This window comes from Dipodomys spectabilis, unplaced genomic scaffold (assembly GCF_019054845.1).
Source record: "Dipodomys spectabilis isolate Male_0828 unplaced genomic scaffold, ASM1905484v1 ptg000009l, whole genome shotgun sequence".
NCBI lineage: Eukaryota > Metazoa > Chordata > Mammalia > Rodentia > Heteromyidae > Dipodomys > Dipodomys spectabilis.
The window spans coordinates 17255915-17275959 of NW_024870686.1; the positions used below are offsets into that span (position 1 = coordinate 17255915).

The 20045-nt window shown below is 42.3% G+C and overlaps 1 protein-coding gene across 1 annotated transcript in view; it reads left to right on the forward strand.

Moving 5' to 3' along the window:
* Enpp6 (ectonucleotide pyrophosphatase/phosphodiesterase 6) overlaps window positions 1–20045 on the forward strand; it is an 85619-nt gene that overhangs the window by 27729 nt on the left and 37845 nt on the right. Inside the window, exon 2 of the mRNA XM_042702044.1 lies at window positions 5716–5895. Within this exon, the coding sequence (XP_042557978.1) occupies window positions 5716–5895 (180 nt within the window). The remainder of the gene's footprint in view (window positions 1–5715; window positions 5896–20045) is intronic.

Sequence of the window (20045 nt, forward strand, 5' to 3'; positions counted from 1 at the left end):
AGCCTCTTTCTCCAACACTTGGACTCTTTTCAGAGGAAAGGGAAACCTAAGATTACCGTCTCCTCTTCTGACAGCATCTCCTCCTTTGGAGGTATTTATGGCAATGCTTCGGAGCGCTAGTGAATTGCAAGAGATAAGAATAAGTTTGGCATTCTGGAGATCCAGAACCACTTCCATGGGGTTACTTTGCTGACCTCTGAGGTAATTGCTGATCCAAGGCTTAGCAGGCCTGGAGCAGGTGGGAGGAGCTAGCAAGTTTTGCTGGGTGAGTCAGACACTGGCTTTGCCCAGAGGCTCCGCCCCCTCACTAGCCGTGGCCCCTCCCGGTGATGTCTGTCATTACAGACACAATTAAATCCTAGTGTACTATGTTACTTTCCTATATACATACTGATGAGATACTTTAGTTTATAAACTAGGCATAGTGAAAGATCAACAACAATAAGTAATAAAATAGAACAACGTGATTTTACGAGTCAATTTTACAATGCCAATGTGGCCTTTGGTGCTCTCTCTCTCTCTCTCTCTCTCTCTCTCTCTAGTGCTCAGCCCTCTTCTTGTGAGGATGTAGGATGTGTAATGCCTAGGTGATGTTTGGAGTGAAGTGAAGGGTACAGCATGGTGATGTATAAGGAGGGTAACTGTACACCATCTTCATAGATCCTTAGGAAGTTGTTTTGAGTCATCTGATGAAACTCCCACCATCTGCCATCCCACCCGAGACACAAATCATCCCTTTGTCCATTGGCTCAGTGCTGTATATGCTATGTGCTTGCTAGTCACTTGTAGTGTCTCATTGATCAGAGACATGGTCACTACATCTCAGTGTGGTGTTCACCTATTGAAGCTCCTGAAGAGGAAAGCAAACAGTGTTTAAGCTATTCCTTGCTAAGTCCTTTCCTAGGAAAGAATGCCTCTTCATTCTCAATGCTTCTCATGTTTTAACTTAAAATATGCTCACACATGGTCCCTTTACAATGTTCTTCATTTTCCTATATAGTTTTAACTGGATAGAAAAGAATCTTTAATATCTTGACCAAATTCAAATGGTCCTAGAACAATAACCTTTTCTTAAAAATATTACTGATGATAAAGATAGCTCTCCGTGGTTTCAGTTTGTGTGGCTATTTTTATGGTCCTCTAAGGGCTAGATCACTTCTAGAAAGCTTTCTCTAACTCATAATTCTGGAGTCTGGGAATTCTAAATGATAGGACTCTAGTGTCTTGGCTTGTAAGAGAGGCAGAAAGGGAGAAGTCTTGTCACAAAAGGGGCCAAGCAGGTGGGCTGACGTCTTATAACTACACTATCTGAGGGGAACTAAATGACTCCCTTCCAAGGGCTGTATTGCCTCCCACTGGGACCAACATTTTAAAGGTTACACTCCCCATCCCCACCCCCAACACTGCTACTCTGAAGACAGAGCATGCATGTTGAGTGAACTGAAAACCAAAGACTAAACAAAGAAAGAAACAACAGAAGGAATGAACATTGAATATTCAAAAAGAATGAGAAAAAGAAGAGTTAGTCACCATAACCTTACAGATCTGATGGATAAAGAAAGACAAACTGTGCCTGGTACTTGGTGGAGCTGGTAAGGAGTGTTTTATTCAAGGGGGAGTCTCTCTGAAGGCGATGGGGACCCCCACAGTGGTATCTTGCGTGGGGGAGAGAAACTGGACTCAACTGTAAGAACAGCAAGAATGAGTGGGGATTCTTAGCCAGAGAGCAGGTTGGGGGTCAGTAGATGAAAAATTACTAAGAATAAAGACCAGGGCTAAAGGGAATTGTAACTAGGCCAACTTACCGGAACTGTGGCTGAAGGCAGGCAGGACTGACAAGATATAAAGGAGGTTAGATACCAATGGTTGGAGAGTGTCCCTGAACCAACTTAATAGAATTCTGGCTCAGACTGGTCTCTGCTGGCCACAGAGAGAAACTCCAGGTCAAGTCCCGTTGTCCAGACTCCAATGAGTCTGATTAGACTTAAGAAAAAACTCTCATTAAATGAGATGCAGGAGAAGGCCTTTTCAATTACAGTCACAATGGAAATGTGCTCTATTTACTTCTGTGTTATGAAGGTAGCCATTTTGGAGGCAGTGGAAACACATAATACCGCACAGTTTATGCGGCTGTGCTGAGAGAATACACTCGAATAAGACCTTATGGAATATGACATGGAAATGTCACATCCCATTCCTTTTGTACAGCAGGTGTAGGTGTGGGAACTGTTCATGAGCTCTCTCTAAGAAAGACAAGCGTGGATGTGGATGTGAAAGCCCCACAAAGTCATCCTTTGAAGGGGAAGAACGGAAGTGGACATTGTTTACAGCAGATCTGAAAACCAGTTCAGATCTGTGCTGTGAGGAAGTCAGGAACATTGCTCCTACCATCTTGAGCAAATGTCCCAAATCACCAAACCACAGCAGAGCTCTGTTTAGAAAGCACAAACTAGAGAAAGACTAAGAGGAGTTACAGACATATAAAAATAGATATGGGCCAGGCAGGAATATGAAAATGAACGCCGGTGGGCTGTAGAAGTGAGTACATTGTTTTGTTCTGTTTATTTTTTTAGCCACCACTTTTACCCAAGATATAAAGAATGAGAGCAAGAGAGAAAGAGAGTGAGAGAGGGGGCAGAGGGAGAGAGAGAGAGAGAGAGAGAGAGAGAGAGAGAGAGAGAGAGGAAATGAGTGTGAGCAGAGAAAGAGAAGATAGACAAGGAAAGTAACTTGAGTTAAAGAACACTCACAGACTTCCAGTCTAACTATATTAATGGAAAGAAGCCCAGCTCAGCTAAGAGAGAAGATCCTGGACAGACAGGATGAGAAGTATGTGTCTTCTTGCTGACTTCCAGAAAAGAAAGGAAGCTCTTCCCAGAACAAACAGTGTCTCTGAAGATTGGCGCAGTATCTACTATTTAGCCTTTGAAGAAGACATCATCATAATTTCAACTGAAGGTTAACTTTCTAAATAGGAGTCTGAGTGACTTTCTTATTGAAAGAGCTCCACTCTATAAATTCAGAATATTTTCTCTTCCTCTCTCTCTCATCATATACATACTCATACACACAAATACACACACAAACTAGTCATCTACAGTTCTACAATTTACAGAAGGATCCTTATCATTTTTTTGCGGGGGGTCATGGGGCTTGAACTCAGGACTTGGGTACTGTCCTTAAAACCTAGGAAACAACAGAGGAGCAGAAGAGAGTTTCGTAACGCCATTTCTGGCTTTTTGGTGTTTCATGGGAGATCAGTCTCACAAGCTTTTCTTCCCCAGGCTAGCTTTGAACTGCAGTTCTTAGACATCAATCTCCTAAGTAGCTAAGGTTACAGGTGTGAGCCACCAGCACGCAACCGATATGTATATTTTTGGCCATTATTTTTGGTGGCTTTGTACTTCTTTGGATGGGGTATCTTGTGAAAACAACACTACATGGGGATTCTTTGTCTATTTTGTCTAAAAATGGTCCAAGCAGTTCAAATTCCCTGTAACTGAAAACCAAAGACTAAACAAAGGAAGAAACGACAGAAGGAGTGACCATGGAAAATGTTCAAAAAGAATGAACAAAAAGAAGAGTCACCGTAACCTTATAGATCCGATGGACAGAGAAAGAAAAATCATGCCTGCCCTTGGGGAAGCTGGTCAGGAGTGTTTTATTCAAGGCCCTTGGTGAAGCTGGTCAGGAGTGTTTTATTCAAGGGGGAGTCACCCTGAAGGTGATGGGGGTCTTCACAGTGGGAACTTGCACTGGGGAGAGAAACTGGGCTCAACTGCAAGAACAGCAAGAGTATGACAATGATGATGGGATTGAGTATTTCTCCTTGTCACGGTCATACTTGTCATCCCTAGGCCTTCTGGTCCTTACCTGGTGATTCATTTAGAGGCTCTTTGGTCATTGACCTCTGTAGTCACCTCTTTCCAGTTTTTGTACTCTCCCTGAGTCTCTGTGCACACCAGGTCCATGTGAAATGCATTTCTTGCCCTTGGGAGGGCAGTAGAGAGCATCTTCAGGGCAGCCTGTCCAGGAGACTGTATCCAGTGCATTACCTTGCTGAGTGAAAGGGTCAGGAAGGCAGCATTATCAGGATGATAAACGTTTTTTTTTTTTTTTCTTTTCCTAAGACTTTGAATAAAGGACTTTGAATAAAGGAAAGAGATAAAGACTTTTACTTATAAGAGTGGCTCCCTTAGTGTTACGTGATCAAATTTTCATAGGCAAAATAAAGTAATGGAGTTAGACCAAAAAAAGTGTAGCCCTAAGGATGTTCTAACTAAATCATCAGCTAGAACATTCTATGTTCAGCAACATGGTGGTGGAGATGGGCATGAATGACATGATCAACCACTCAGCAACATAGTAGGTGAGATTCTCAAATTACAGCTGCAACCAGATTCCCTTCCTAACCTTAGCCATAGGTGGCCTATATCGTTGGGGCAGAAAATTGCCCAGGTGAGTATTAAATCACAAGCTACTTGAGGAATGGGATCATTTATTCAGATTTGAACCTCTGTGTTAATCACAGAACAAAGTGGATAGGGATGTGTGTGTGTGTGTGTGTGTGTGTGTGTGTGTGTTTAGTAAAAGTGAATTCAATTTCCTTTACCACTAGAGAAACTGTTAGATATTTTAATTTCATTTGTTAAATCTAAGTAGTACTCATGGAAAAGCTTCAATCAAGATAAAAACAAAACACTAGTCTTGACAGCTTTGAGTAAGAACTATTTTGTTTACCTCTTTGGGCTTTAAACTTAAACCATGGTTCATGGAATGCCTGGCTTTCTGAAATATAGTATTTTTTTTTTCCTTATGTTATGTTTGGTGCCCAAATCTTCCAAATTGTATTTCATAGTTTTTCTTTTGTTGTTGTTTAAAATGAAGTTTTGGAAGGTGTGGAGACAAGAAGAAACAGCAGTAAACAAACAACAACCAAAACAACAAAGCCCCTTTGATTAAGCCTGGTTAGGGAGCCCAGCAAAGTGGTTTCATTCTGGTGCCAAATGACACTCACTAAAATTGCAGCAATTTTTGATGTACTTGCCAAAGTTGGTGTTATTTTTACTTTAAAGATGTAACAGATTGCTCCATAATAAATAATTGAAGCCTAATGTTTCAAAAGGGTCCAAGGGTTTGGGTGTTTTACTTCTACCATCTCTTCTGGGACTAAGCTGTGTCCAGCAGATCCACTCCTTGTTTCAATGCAAGTCCATTTGGGTGATTGTTTTTCTGCAAAATCAAATCTTTTTATTTTAAACCATCCTGTTCCAAATGTCATAGGTTCTATCATTATTCAGTACTGAAGCAATAACTGCACTTATCCAAGAAGAGGGAGAATGAACTTCAGAACAGCTGGATTTCTGAGCTCGTGGGAGAAAGTGTTTAGAGAAGGAGGTCTGGGGTGAGAATCTGTAATTTCCTTGCTGACTTGTATTTAGACCTAAAGCTAGGAACAGAAGGCTAAACTGTACAAGCTGTCCTCCATGTTTAGCACAGTCCAGACTGGGCAGGTTAGCTTCATACCAAATGGCACTGTGAGGGTTGATTGGATTGTTGGCTTTTACGATTTAATCTAAGGAAGAAGTATCCAATACAAAAAAAAAAAGAATTAATGGTGGATTTCATGTTGTTCTAAGAATATCTTTTATAATCTGAAAATAAGTAAAAGGAACCCAACCATGAACTGACAGCTTTCCCCTCTCACTGATCTAGGCCGCCATTGTGAAGTTCATCAGATGATCGGGAATTACATGTGGGATCCCAGCACCAACAAGTCGTTTGATATTGGTGTCAATAGAGACAGTCTGATGCCTCTCTGGTGGAATGGCTCAGAACCTCTGTGGATCACTTTGACCAAGGCCAGAAGGAAGGTCTACATGTACTACTGGCCAGGTGAGTTTGTTGGCCTCTGAGCTTCTCCACTCATCCAGATCTCCAAACACTATGGAGTATGTGAGGAAAAGCAGTGGGATAGTCCTGCTGAAAGACCAAAGATCCCAGAAATGCGATCTTTATGTAACAACTACATCTTATGGGCCCATTTTTAATGATCTTTGTTTTGAAATCTCTAACATCAGATCAGAAATAATACCATTTCCTGATTCCCCTGGTTCAAAAATACTGTTGCAATATATCATGGTTTTCTTCTGTTGTTCGTGGGCAAAATTTTGGATATGTGAGAGATAATATGGAAAAGAGAATTCAAACTACTCACGTCATGGAAATTCGTTTAATGAAGTCCCTTCTACAAATCCTGTATACACGAGGTCATTAAGAAGTAGAATTCTTTTTCTTACTGTAATGAGGTAAGTAGTAAACTTACCCTATGCAACTGTATTGGCTCCTTTGAGAAGTCCATGGGATACTCTCATCCTGATTGAATTCCTTCAATCAGAAGGACTCAGTGCTAACAGGATAATCAATTTACCATTCTCTCCCTATTTCTGGGATTCACTCATTTGATAGATGTAAGCAATTTGACTTTCCATGTGCATAGCTACAAGCACTTCCCCCCTAATTATTAAGGCTCTAATACTAATGATCATCATTGTGGACAAAGCTGTCAGGAGAGGGGGGGAGGGGCTAGAAGAAATGAAAGGAAAACCGAACAGCAGCCTGATAGGAGATAGGAAGGAGCGGCTGATGGGATCTCACTGGCTTGGCTGAAAGGGCAGCAACAGCTGAGAAAATCTTGAGGGCATGGTGGGTTATGGGATAAGGTAGCTGGCAGGGATGGGGGAGAGTGAAGAGAATGAATAAGCCAAGGCTGAGTCACAGATGGTCCACATGGACGGTGTGAGCCTTCAGCAGGAGTTTGGAGGATGCTGTCTGGAGATAGCTACCTGGAGAGTTGCTTAGGGCATGCCAGGGTGTGCCAGCCCAGAACATAGACAGATGGAAACCACAGTAAGCAGTCCTGCGGCCTGGCTGTGGCAAGGGTATGAAATCTGCCTCAGCGCCGCTATGGGCATCTGAAGGTGAGCTCAGGAAGGTAAGCGTAGGCTGTGTTAAGTCAGAAATGGGTAAGAACAGACACAGGCTTGTTCTACCAGCAGAGATACATTCAGGGGACATTTGGGATTGTGTCCACAGTGGTCACCTAGGCTGACATGAGAAGGTTTTGACTAAGGGAATCATTCAGGGGCTTCCTTATCTCAAAGGAGGCTGTCTTTTATGGAGTTGGATGTTAGATGAAAGATGCAAATCTAATGACTTATACAGAGGGATGAATCCTATTGGGGAACTCATTGACTAAGGCTAAAAAGCTTAGCTGTGCTTTGTGGTTATTCTCAGAAGCACGAGGAGCATATGTGTATCAGAACAGGAAAGGACTAGATGGGGTACATGGCCTTAGAGATCAACCTTAAAACAAATTTAAATACCATGGAGACTATTATCATAATGCAATAGGGGCCACCTTCCACTGTATCTGATTCGTTCTATTTTATTTATCACAAACCTCTATATATCACCAAGTATCTAATAGATCTCAAAGCTATTTCACATGTAAAAGATCTCATTGCTCTTCCAAAACAGCTCCTAAGGGCAAGAAAAGCCATTCACTTCCTTTGATTCACAGTTCAGCAGCTAATATGATGTGATAAAACTGTCCTGAAATCAGTTATCAGTTCTCTTACTAACAATTAGGAGGAAAGGAGCTAAAATGATAGCCTCCTCCAATTTCCTCAGTGACCTAAATGAAGATTAGATCAAGGTCTGGATGTGCTGACGTTCTGGTAGAAACTGGATGACAAGTCTCTTGTTTCTTAGACTATGCCTAGTCCTTCTAGACTGGGTTTCTCAGACAAAGCTCCTCTGAGAGTTGGCTCTCTCAGCTGCCCAGCTGTGCCCTGGTAGCCTCTATTTCTCCTGCTGGGATTAATGGTCATTGCTGTCCTTTCTCTCTTGACTTTGGTCCCCTCTAGCCTCAGCCAATAGCCCAGTATGTGCTCATTTGTCTACATGAGTAAGTGAAATGTAATGGCATTGCTGCTTAACATGACTTCATTTTATTTTTCTTCTTCAATCCTCCTCTTCATTCTTCATTCCTCATGGGACACTGTGCAGACTCCTTGATGAGGCCTGGAAAGGTTCATTTCTCCAGTGAGCTGTGTTATGACACTCCAAGTCTCACCATTAAGTCAATATTTAGAAGTGCAATTTAGAAATGGCAGTAGTTCAAGTCTTCCTGTCAGGGCTAAAGCAACAGACTGACAAATTGAGCAATGGTAAAGAGTTCAACCTGCCCCACCTCAGATCTTGAGACATTTAATGTCCTGTCCAATGGTACTATCAAATTGCGAAAGGAAAAATAGGTGCTTCAGCAAATGATTGCAGACTGTAAATCAGTCAGGAATTGGTGCCTAGTAGTGTTCTACAAAGGATTAAAGCTAAGGATGTCCGTATATTGGTGGTTCATGCCTATAATCCTACTCAGCTATTCAGGAAACAGATCTGAGGATTGTGGTTCAAAGCCAGCCTGGGCAGGAAAGTCACTCCATTTGATCACAGAAAAATCTGGAAATGGTGCTGTGGCTCAAGTGATAGGGTGCTAGCCTTGAGAACAAAGAGCTTCAGGGACAGCCCCCAGGCCTTGAGTTCACAAGCCCCAGGGCTAGGAGAAAACACACACACACACACACACACACACACACACACACACACACACACACACACACAAAGTGAAGTATGTGATGTTTGCAAACTTTATTCCTCTATCCCATTCCTTCAGCGAGATGTCAAAGAAATTTTCTTTGCAGATAAAATGAAATGATTCCAGTATCCACTTCATATTAAAGAGCAACTCAGCAGTAAAGGATATCTTGAGGGCTGAGGAGCCAGGGACCTGGTCTTGGGAGGATGCTAAGATGATGAATGGAAAGAGTTTGCACTCCTCACACGATCAGTGCTACCTTAGATGGTGGCAGTAGTTTTTAAGTTCATTCTGGCAGCTCTCACAAAATATCAAATATTAATTCCAATATGAATACCAAAATATTGATAAAAATGTAGTCACTTCTTAAAAACTCTGTGGTTAAGACTCTGGTATTCCAATTTTACAGCTATCCTATATATTGCTGTATTACTCCTGACATCAAGTGGTCATGTAAACTTGGCTGTGACCATTCATCAGCTTCTGGGATGGTATTGGCCATGAGTTGGAGCTTCTTCTACCTCTTTCCATCCCATGCAGGTTTTGGAACAACACTAATATTGCCTATGCAGAGAAATATGTATGTCATTGGTCTTTACCCTCGCCCTTTTTGAAGTTGAGTTGGAAGGGAAATTGACAACTCAATAGGCACTTAATTCAACTCCTACATGGCTTTAGCTGTTACAATCAATGTGATTTCATTTGGGTAAGTGAAAGACATATTGATGATTGGTCAAAACCTCTAGATCATATACAACTTCTTCTTTCTTCCATAGTGGGTTATTGAAGCCAGTGTGGCAGGCTGACCTTAGATGCATACACCCCGCTGTAGTGCAAATCAGAAGTCCAGCATCTATCCCATAAGGGTGTGAGTTAAGATTAATGCTCAGCCATTGCTTTTATATACATGATTATCAAACATTTAGATAAAAGCTGGATTTTAAAAAAACCTGGAATTGTTGGCACTGCAAATAAAAACAATCTGTTGTAGTCAATACATTTCTCAATAAGATCATTCATTTGGCATTGGACTTTGAGATTTATGTAATCTTAGCTCTGGAAGACACCTTAATGTTTGTACTTCTGGTCCTAACACTCTTGAATTAAGAGCTTCGTTAGGGAACTGACCAAAACTAGTCTCAGTGGTAGAGAGCTCGCTTAACATCTGTGAAACCCTGAGTTTTATACCCAGCATCTCAAAACAATACAGATCTCATTTCAAGAAAATTAAACCCAGGGCTGGGAAGGTGGCTCAGTGGTAGAGTGCTTGCCTTGCATGCATGAGGCCCTGGGTTCAGCACCACATAAGCAAAAAGAAAAAAGCCGGAAGTGGCACAGTGGCTCAAGTGGTAGAGCACTAGCCTTGAGCTGAAGAGCTGAGGGACAGCGCCCAGGCTCAGAGTTCAGGCCCCACAACTGGACCAGCCCCCCCCCCCCAAAAAAGAAAATTAAACCCAAACATGCTACATTTATTGTACTCACGTACTACAATGATCAGGACTGCAAGAAATTTTTTGTTGTGGTAACACATTTATACCCATGATACCTAATTGATTTTATTTATCATAGAAAGTGAATGCATTAAAATTTTATCAACATATCAGAGGAACCCTAAGTTGCTGCAATTAATGCTGTCCAGCCAGGCTAGGTCTGAGTCAGAATTTATTAAGACTCTTTGGGTAGAAAGCACATTGCATCATTTCCTTTGTCAGTAACTTTGGCAAGCTGTGCATCACTGGTGTTATCTGTCTGTGTCAGCAAGAAAAAGATTACAAATTCACATTTCAAATGTGAGATTGTCTCTGAAGAAAAGAAAAAGATCTTCCCAAGCATTCTGCAAGATTCCTAGGCGACAACCATTGCTGTTACAGAGACACCAAAGAGGTGTTGACTCTGGATTGCTGCCTGAAGAAGCAATTGCTCCAGCATACAAAGTTTTCATAGCTTCCAACCACACCCAGTCTTCTTTTGCAAGATGGTACCATGGCCAAAAGTGCTCACAGTTTTTTTCAGCAGCATGCATTGTGGTGATTGGAAGGTCTTGACGGAAAATCTGGGGATACACTTGTATGGCTTACAAATCATGGCAAATGCACTTCATGAAACATCTTTGAAGAGTGTGACTCAAGGCTATGGGATAAACTCTCAGAAGACGCCATAAGGAGAATAGGGAGGGGGAGAATGCATCAAAAATTCAATGCATATCCTACAAAATGAAGGAACGTGAGGGAAGGTGTAGGTTGGGAGGGATGGTTGAGAGCGTTTGAAGGGATGACATTGACCAAGCTGCATTGAATTTATAAACTGCTTTGTTGAGTAGCAACTCCTTTGTACAATGAAAAATAATACAAAATGAATTAAAAAGACAGCCATAAGCTAAAACAGATATGGGCTCTCTTCATCTTCCACCCTTATCCCTAAAAACATACCACTCAGTGAAGGAGACAGATAACAATCTAATGCTTAATCCAAATGCATGTAAAAGCACAATTATGGAAAGTATAACAGTGAAAAGTGTACTTCACTATGACATCATCTAATGAGGGAGCTGTTGTGGCCTGAGAGGGTTGCTTGCCAAAGGTTTTCCTGGAGAAGGTCATGAGCTCATGCCCCAGAGGATAGGTAAGGTGCCAGCAGGGAGGACTAAAAGAGCAGCATGTGTTAATGTCCTTGAAAAGATGAGAAGAAACATGGAATGTTCAAGCAAATGCAGGCAGGGATGAGGGGTGTGGTGAGAGAGGCAGAGAGGCTGAGGAGTCAAGATGAAGAAGGTGTAGGACACATAAAGATGCCTCAAGAGGCTTAGAAGTCACTGGAAGATGTTTAAGCAAGAAGTGACAGCATCATAGTTCATGTCAGAAAGACTATCATGGCTGCAATGTGGAGAAGGAATGGAGGCATCGGAATGGATGGATGAGGAGTGGCTGGCTGGGCAAGACATTATTGAGATGAGCGTAGCTTGGACTGCAGTAGTAGACTTGGTGAGAAACAAATTTAGGTATTAAAATTACCAGGATCTGGTGATGGGTTGGATTTAGGATTAAGGGATTGGTAAATGATAGGCATGATATTTATTTTCTGGTTTGGGATGGATGATGATTTTCACTACCAGGTAATTAAAGAAATTGGAAGAGAAGCAATTAGGGGCAGAGGAGTATGAAGATTGAGTTATTCAGTCATGAGGCACGTAGAGCGCTGGAGATAAAAATAGGACTTGTTGGCAGGCTGGAGGTCAGTTAAGCTGTGGATGTGGAGAAGTTGGATCGTGTGAGGAGAAGAGTCCTAAATACTGCCTTAAGGAAATCACATGTTTAAATAGCCAGATAAAGGAAGATGATTCTGTAACAGAACCAAAGAGAAGAGACTTGAGAGGCAAGAGGAGGGATCAGGAGGAAGTAGAAAGTACAGTATATGGAAGTAGTATTATTTTTATCTGATAACACAGGGAAGTTTCACTAGTTTAAATCTGGTGACACACACTATTATAGAAATAAAAGAATACAATGACTTCTTGAGGGGAGTGGGCACCCTTGTGTTAAATGTCACTGAGCTTTGTGGTAACTATAAAAGGAGCATTAGATTTATTAGCTGGGACATTGCTGGTGAGCTCAGAACTTCATAGCTGTTAAATTTCTCTGTTTCACAAACTAGATTAAAGAAATGTCCATAATAATAACTCCAGGATTTCCATTAGTATCCTTATGTTGCAATGAAGTCTTACCTTCAATAGAAGCAATGGTAATTATACATCATGCTGTAGATGTTTAGAAGAAAGAAAAATAGAAATAATATATATCATGTAAATATATTTCTATATTTATATAAGTGTAATGCCTAAATAATAAAATTTGCATAATGTTTTCTACAAAGGCAATTTTCAATGAAACAAGAAAAAATATGAAAAAACACTTTTTGTTTGTTTGTTTTGTTTTGTTCTGGCTAGTGAATCCCCTAAATCCCATTAAGTATTTGTACATTCCAATGCTACACAGGAAACCTCCCCTCAGGCAGGAAAGATAGCTAAAAAAATAAGCATTTGTTACCCAATATGGATGATATTGTGAGTATGAGAGACATTACGATAGATTAGCTTCTATATATTGCAGATTTGTATAACATATTCTATGATATTTTTTATTTGCAATGAGCCATATACTTAGATTGTATATGCACCCTGTACCATATGCCTATTATAGTATTATACATTGTAACCCAGTGTTTAGTGTACATGTTGTAGCGATTCTTAGGAGTTACTGGGGCAGAGGAAAGTAACATTTGTTAAGATTCAGAGACAAGCTGGGGCACTTCATATTTGTGACTATACAAGGAGTAAGTCAGTCTCCACCTAACCAACTGAGGCAGAAATTGGTCTACATAAAACTAGAAAAATGTCCAGACTTTTACGTTTATCTCTGTGCTATGGAAAGGTACTTATATTCAAGGGACAGTGGGTATTAGCAAGGTTTGATCAATTGCTAAAACAAGCCTCAGAACCTCGGGTCTACAATGGGGTAGCTGACTCTCCTTCAAATAATGATACAAGCACTCAGGTATCTTGTGGCTTTGCCATCATCAATGCATGACTTCCTTGGTCCCACAGAAGATGAAGGGCCTGAGAGATCACATGTGAAGGATTTTGTGAACCAGATCTGATCCACATCACTTCTGCTCCCATTCTATTGGCTGGAACATTATACACGGCCACAGCTAATCACCAGGAAGGATGAGAACCAGGTCTAAGAGGACACATATTTGGCAATTGGTTCGGTCTTAGGTGCCACAGAGGATTTACTGAAATGAATTATGACATACTTAAGTGTATTCTGATAAATTATCCCACACTGTGAAGAGAACTATTCTGTTTCAGGATAGGCAGCAGTAGTGTACATAAAAATATAGAAAACGATGTGACAAGATGCACACTGAAGTGATAAACAGTAGTAGCCACCGGGTACAATTTTAAAGGCTCATGTACTTTTTTGCTTGTCTATATTTTTCTGACTTATCTTACAACTAGGATGTGTTGGTTTTATAGCAAAAAAAAAAGTGATGCAGGTTATTACCATTTTCTAAACATTTCTAAACCTCAATAGTCAACCCTTGAGACTGTGTGCATTTACACTGTGTTAGGTATAAGTAATTATAAGTAATCAAAATAGGACATGAAGCATCCAGGAAGATGTGTGTGGTTCATACACAAATGCTATGCCATTTCCTATCAGGATGTAAGCTTGTGTCTTGGCATCCTCAGGGGTCCTCGAACAAATCCCCTGAGAATACCAAAGGGGCCACAGACATAGTATTTGTTTGATTACATTGGTGTGTTGATTGAATTATTTTCAGGCAAATTGCTTTGTTTCAAGTTTATTTCAACTCACCTATGCAAACTATTTAATATATTCTTGGGGGAGCCAGTTGCTTCCCTTGGGTCTTCAATGAAGAACATCAAGACATGCTTGCAGAATATCTACAACGTGTTTTCATACTGCCTTCAAGTGCCCTCAGCTTACCCAGTCATGCCGCCGGGCTCATGTGCTGGAGTGGCAGGAGACAGTAAGGACTCCTTTAGTGAAAGTGATTCTCTGAAAACAGTCAGCTGGTGACACTGTTCACCGATGTAGTTATTCTGTGACCATGTTCTTGTGTAGCTTGTGTTCCAGACACATAAGGCTCAGACTGAATACACCATAGCCTCGCACCCTGAAGCATAGTACCTGCTGCTGCAGCCATGCATGTGTGAAATGTGACTATATCACAGCAGGACACATACAGTGTGAATCGCCCTCGGAGGTTTAGTACATCTCTTCGCACTTTGTTTGTTTGTTTGTTTGTTTTCCCCAGGGCTGAGAACCGAACCCAGGGCCTTGCGCGTGCCAGGTGGGCGCCCTTCCTCTGGGCTAAACCCCCAGCCCCTCTTTGCACTTTTGTAAGGTCACACTTTCCTATAATCAATTGAGTTCCTCATCCAGAATAGAAACCAAAATGTTATTTAATTTAATATTGAAGTAAAACAGGAAGAAGAAAACTGAAGAGGATAGAAAACAAGGGAAAGAAGAGAGAAAAGGCTGGGTACAGATGGCTCATGCCTGCAGTTCTAGCTACTGAGGAGGCAGAGATCTAAGAATTGCAGTTTTTCAGCCTAGGCAGAAGACTGGGAGACTTCTTATCTCCAATTAACCAGCAAAAAGCCAGAAGTAGTGGTGTGGCTTAATTGATAGAGCACTTGAGTGGAAAAGACAAGAGAGAGTAAGAGGTCTTAGTTCAATTGCCAGTACTATCACATACAAAAAGAGAGGAGGAGGAAGGGGAGGAGGAGGAAACAAAGGACGAAGAGGAAGAAAAGGAAGAGGAGGAGAAAGAAGAGGAGGAGAGAAAGAAGAAGAGTAAAGAGGAGGAGGAAGAGGAAGAGGAGGAAGAGGAGGAGTAGAGGAGGAGGAGAAGGAGAAGGAGGAGGAGGAGGAGTAGAGGGGGAGGAGGAGGAGGAGGAGGAGGAGGAAAGAGGAAAGGGAAGAACTTGTGAGTCCATGGAGGAGGGGAAGGTAGAGAAGGAAATAAGGCAGGCAGGAAGTAGGAAGAGGGAGTGGTCAGTATGTGGCACTCCAGCCAGGAAGTTGCTGCAGGGTTCTGCAGGCTTACTCCCCTTCTCCTGATTGCTGCTCCAGGTCTTCCCTACAAAGCAGCCTTCAGCCTTGAAGCTCTGAGCCATCCTCTGCCACACCATTGGTGTTTCATCCTCCACTTCCATGATACCTCTACTCTCACCTGACCTGAGCCAGAGATTTCAACAGGAACCGATGATGCCATATCTCAGGCCTTGCAATATTTCATCACAGCAGGCCTCATACCTTATAAACTAAAGGAAAAGCCACCTTGGGAATCTCAGCCTTTGTGTGCTGCAAGTTGAAGTGCCACCCACAGATCCCATAGCTTTTCAACGGGCTGATTTGAGGTTCCAGGCATTCTTCCAGCTTGGGAGCTTGTGGAGGGCCAAGGGTCATTTCTAGCAAAGACTCCTTCTCACTCAAAGCAGATGCTGATGTGGAAGGCTCAGGAACTCAGTGAGGTGGCCCATCATCTTCATCTGCTTGAGAATAGACACTGGACTCTGACTTTCAGCTTCCCTGGAGTGCTCCAGTGAGAACTCCTCTTCTGTCGAGTATCTGCAGAGGTCTTAGTAAAAGACTTCTTTCTGCCTACCTACCTCCCCAGCTCACAGGATAGTGGAGGAAATGGAAGTTCAGTGTTTATACAACTAGGAAGTTTGTGAATTAGGCCACCATCCATGGCTGTCTGAGTTCAAATTCCACAGAAAGACATCTGCTGTGGCACCTGAGTTCTAGCTAAGTCTACAGAAGTCTTGGCATGGCTAGAATATCAGCAGCCTTCAAGACTTGAGTTGCCCAAAGATGAAGAAACGCATTTGAAGTTCCTATTTTCTGTATTAAATTAGTCATCAGAAGAGGATACAGGATTTTGGGCTTTGGGTGATTGAAGGCAGCCCACATGGTCTAGATTCCTCCTAGGCCTCCACCTTACTCATTGTTGGAACCAAATATCTCCGGGAACAAGAAGCAGGGTTGGTGGGCAGCGGTACCCAACCAGCCACTGCTGTGCCAGTGCTAAGTAGACCTGTGGGCTCCCTGCACATAATCCAACATTTCACAGGGATTTTGCTGTGGTGGGAGAGAGAGCTTTGCCCCCTCCCTTTCTAGTCCCCTGTTCTCCTAACACTCTGCTAGAGTCCTTGGGGGAGCTGTAGGAAAGAAATGGAGAGGAAAGAGGCAGAGCATGGGCTCTAATTCAGCTTAGCCATTTAGTTAATGTGAGCTCTGGGGACAGTCACTTAACCTCTCCATGGTCTCCTTTCATCACCTTTCCACAAAATCACAGATATGCACCCCGCAGGCTTGTTGGGCATGTTGAATGAAATAACGTAAGTGCGCAGTGGATCGGCTGGAATATATTGTCAATGGCTGTAATCTGCCCTCAATGGCTGGGAAGGTGCTTTGGTTTGAGCCCATTTGATTAACTTTATATGGCAATCTGACCTCAAAAACAAAGCTGCAAAGTCATACCAAGAACTCAAAAATTTGTACAAGAGCTCAAAGGTGGCTGACTAAATCTCAAGCCCTTTAGAGTGTCAGGAGAATTCTGAGATAAGACGTGAGGACCAGTAATGAACTGGAAGGGGGAGTTCCAGGGAAGAGAGGGATGGAGGCTCTAGGTACCAGCTCCATGGAGAAAGAAAAACAGATCGTGAATGTTTGATGTCTCAGGGTGCAGGTCCAGGAAACAATGGACAAAGGCACTGCGCTGCCTAGCAAGCAGAATTGACCTCCAAGAAGGTTACCTAAGGGATGCAGAAAGGAGACTAGAGGCACAGCACTCACCCACAGCCTCTTCCTGGCTCAGAACTGTTGACATGCCTAGAAACCAAGACTTCTCATTACACATGGGATGAGAAGTTTTAAGGCCTTGGAGTTTGCAGGCCAGAACTCAGCAACCCAAGTAAGTTTTACTAGAAAAGGTTTGGCAGCCTCTTGCATGCTCAGTAAGTCCTGTGTGCTGGGATTAAAAGACCAGTTTAATGAATGACCTCTTCAGGGAAGGAGTTTTTTTTGCCAAGGACTATCATGTGATACAGGAAGACACGCTGACATCCTTGGTGGTTTCTTCAAGCATATGTTTGGACCTGAAGATTTAGTAAGAGGCATCTCAGAGCCATAATTCCAGGCGTGGTCCCAGGGTGGACTCGTGAACTAGAGATTTTTTTTTTTTCTGATCCAAAGATAATTAACAAAGACAGAATGAAATGAAAACTCTACCTTTGGCCTCATTCAGCAGACCTCAAAGCTGAGTGCGACATTCTTTCTCTCACCTTTGTTTCCTAGGAGCCACTTTCTGTGCGCACTGGGTGGTGTTCCGCAGAGTTTCAAGACTCGGCTCTAATGGATGAGCTGCTTCTCATCTAATTTGTCCTTCCCACCTCACCCGCTCTCTGTATATAAGGCCAGTCTTCAGCAGTGAGCTGCAGGCTAGCTCCCCTCCCTCCCTTACCCTTCTCTCTATCTGAGGAGAATCACTACCACAGTCCTGCTCACCCCATGAGCCAGGCTCACCCTGGGGAAAAGGCCTCGGAGATCAAAGGCCATCCTTCCCCCCCACCCCCCAGAGACTTGTTCCCACAAGCTCTGTGCCTCAGATGTAGTTTCCTGGAAAAGGTTACGTGTTTCTATGAGAGTTAATTGGCTTAGCTGTTTTAATAAGCTCTCCTGAGACATGTATTCAACAGTTGCACACCTGTCTCCCATCACATAAAACGCAACTCATAGGAGTTATTGTTACAAGATGTGTCGAAGTTGGCAAGCAGGAGCCACATTTAGAAGGTGAGACCTGGCCTCTAGGAAGTGGAAAGAAATGTGATTTTTTTTTTTTATGGTTTCAACTTGGTGGTCCTAAGAAAGCAAGGCACATTAGGGAAACATTGGTCCCAGTAGAACCTTACCAGAGCTCAGAGATGTGATGGGTTGGTGAAGAGGGAGGCCTAAGGACATTGCCTTCTCCCAGCCTCGACCCTGGTCAAAAGAATGGGATTCATGGAAGACGGCTGGCTGTGGACGTGAGATCTGGTTATTGCACAGAGATGCCCTATCTATGGGACATCAAACACAGTGTATTTGTCTTGATGCATTTTTCTCCATAGAAGTAAAGTCTTGTAGAAAAAGAATCTATTAAAATGATTTTCTGATGGGTAAAAATTGTCTTGAAGAAGAAATGCATTCAGGTATTCAGATTTCTTGCATGTTTGCACCAAGGTGCATGGGCACCATGATGAGTCTAGTTGGTTTGTCTTTATGATCTCTCTCACTATATTTCCTACTATTTATTTATTGCCTTGTTGGAGAGCATAAGGTGGGAATAGCCGGTATGAAAGGTAGACTCTATAGTAATAAGTGGTAATTATGGACAATTCCTTTCCAAGCTCCCTGGGAATGATGAAGAACAGAATGGGGAAAAGAGAAAACATACCCTCACGGTTATCAGGAAGCCCAAATCTTATTCTCAGATTACCATTGTCTTCGTTGTTGGCTTCAGAAACTCATGCTTCCCTGTGGTGTTGGGCTGATCTGTAATGCTTTCATTGGACCAAACTGCATGTTCTCTGTGAAGCCATGGAAGTGGCCTGGAGGCAGCAGCCTGGAGGTTGAGCAATGCTCGCCCACATTCATGTGTGGCAAATCCAGAAAAGGAGCCCACAGACTACTGATTATAGAACAGCTCATGAATCCACAGCTCTACCCCCTCCAGTCTGCTCATTTCTATCAGATAAAGACAAAACAAAACTAAATGCCCACACAAGTCCATCAAGAATAATTAACTTTTCTATCTCTGAAACCAACAACTCCATTGACTTCACAGTCCATTACATCTCCAGGGTAATTTTTTGCTGGCCTTCTTTTGCCAGTCACTTATGCATGCTGGGTTGTAATGTTACTTATAAGATGAAAGGGTTCTCTTTTGAGAATCCACTTGGGAGAGACCAATAGAGCAGAAGTATACTTGCCTCAGTCTTTGTCTAGTTGTTTGCTCATTCTGTTCCTCATGGCAGTCCATCCCTTCCATCCAAATTAATGATGCCTACAGGACTTATATTCAGAACATCTCTCCTGGCTTAGGGTAGGATCATTGCTTGGTTAAGATAGGCTCATTGGCTCTTGCATCATCTGAATAAATAGTAAAGGATAATGCCCTATTGGCTTTGTATTGAAGTTTCTTTTTCTTTCAGGTTTGATGTTTTCTGGACATTACAGTTCCCATACAATGCACCTGCTTGGCATCTTTTCCTAACTGCGAAGTCTTCCAACTGAGATCTCAAGTATTTCCAAGAGCCAGGTGTGGGAACTCACACCTGCAAACCTAGATACTTAGGAGGCTGAGATCTGAGGATCAAGGTTTGAAGTCAGCCTAGGGGCAAAAAGTACATGAGACTATTATTCAATTAAGCACCAAAGAGCTGAAAGTGGAAATGTGGCTCAAATGGTAGAGCACCAGCCTGAGCAACAAAGCCAAGAAAGAGCATGAAGGCCCTGAGTTCAAGGCCTAGTACCAGCATAAAAAAAAAGATCTCCAAGAGCAAGAATGGTTTTTAGGGAATAGTTTAAAGGCTCCTAGCTTTCATATTTATAGCTAAAATAATCCTGACTGAAAGGTGTTGCTACACTCCTTTATATAAAAGAGGACAACTCTCGTTCAACCATCTCACAAATACGCATTGTTTCTGTCATTCTGGCAGTATGTAAAAGCCCCCAGCACCAAACAGATGGCAAAAACCTTGGAAAAATGAATAAACCTAGTGACAATGTAGCAAAACTTTTAAAAAGGTAGTCTA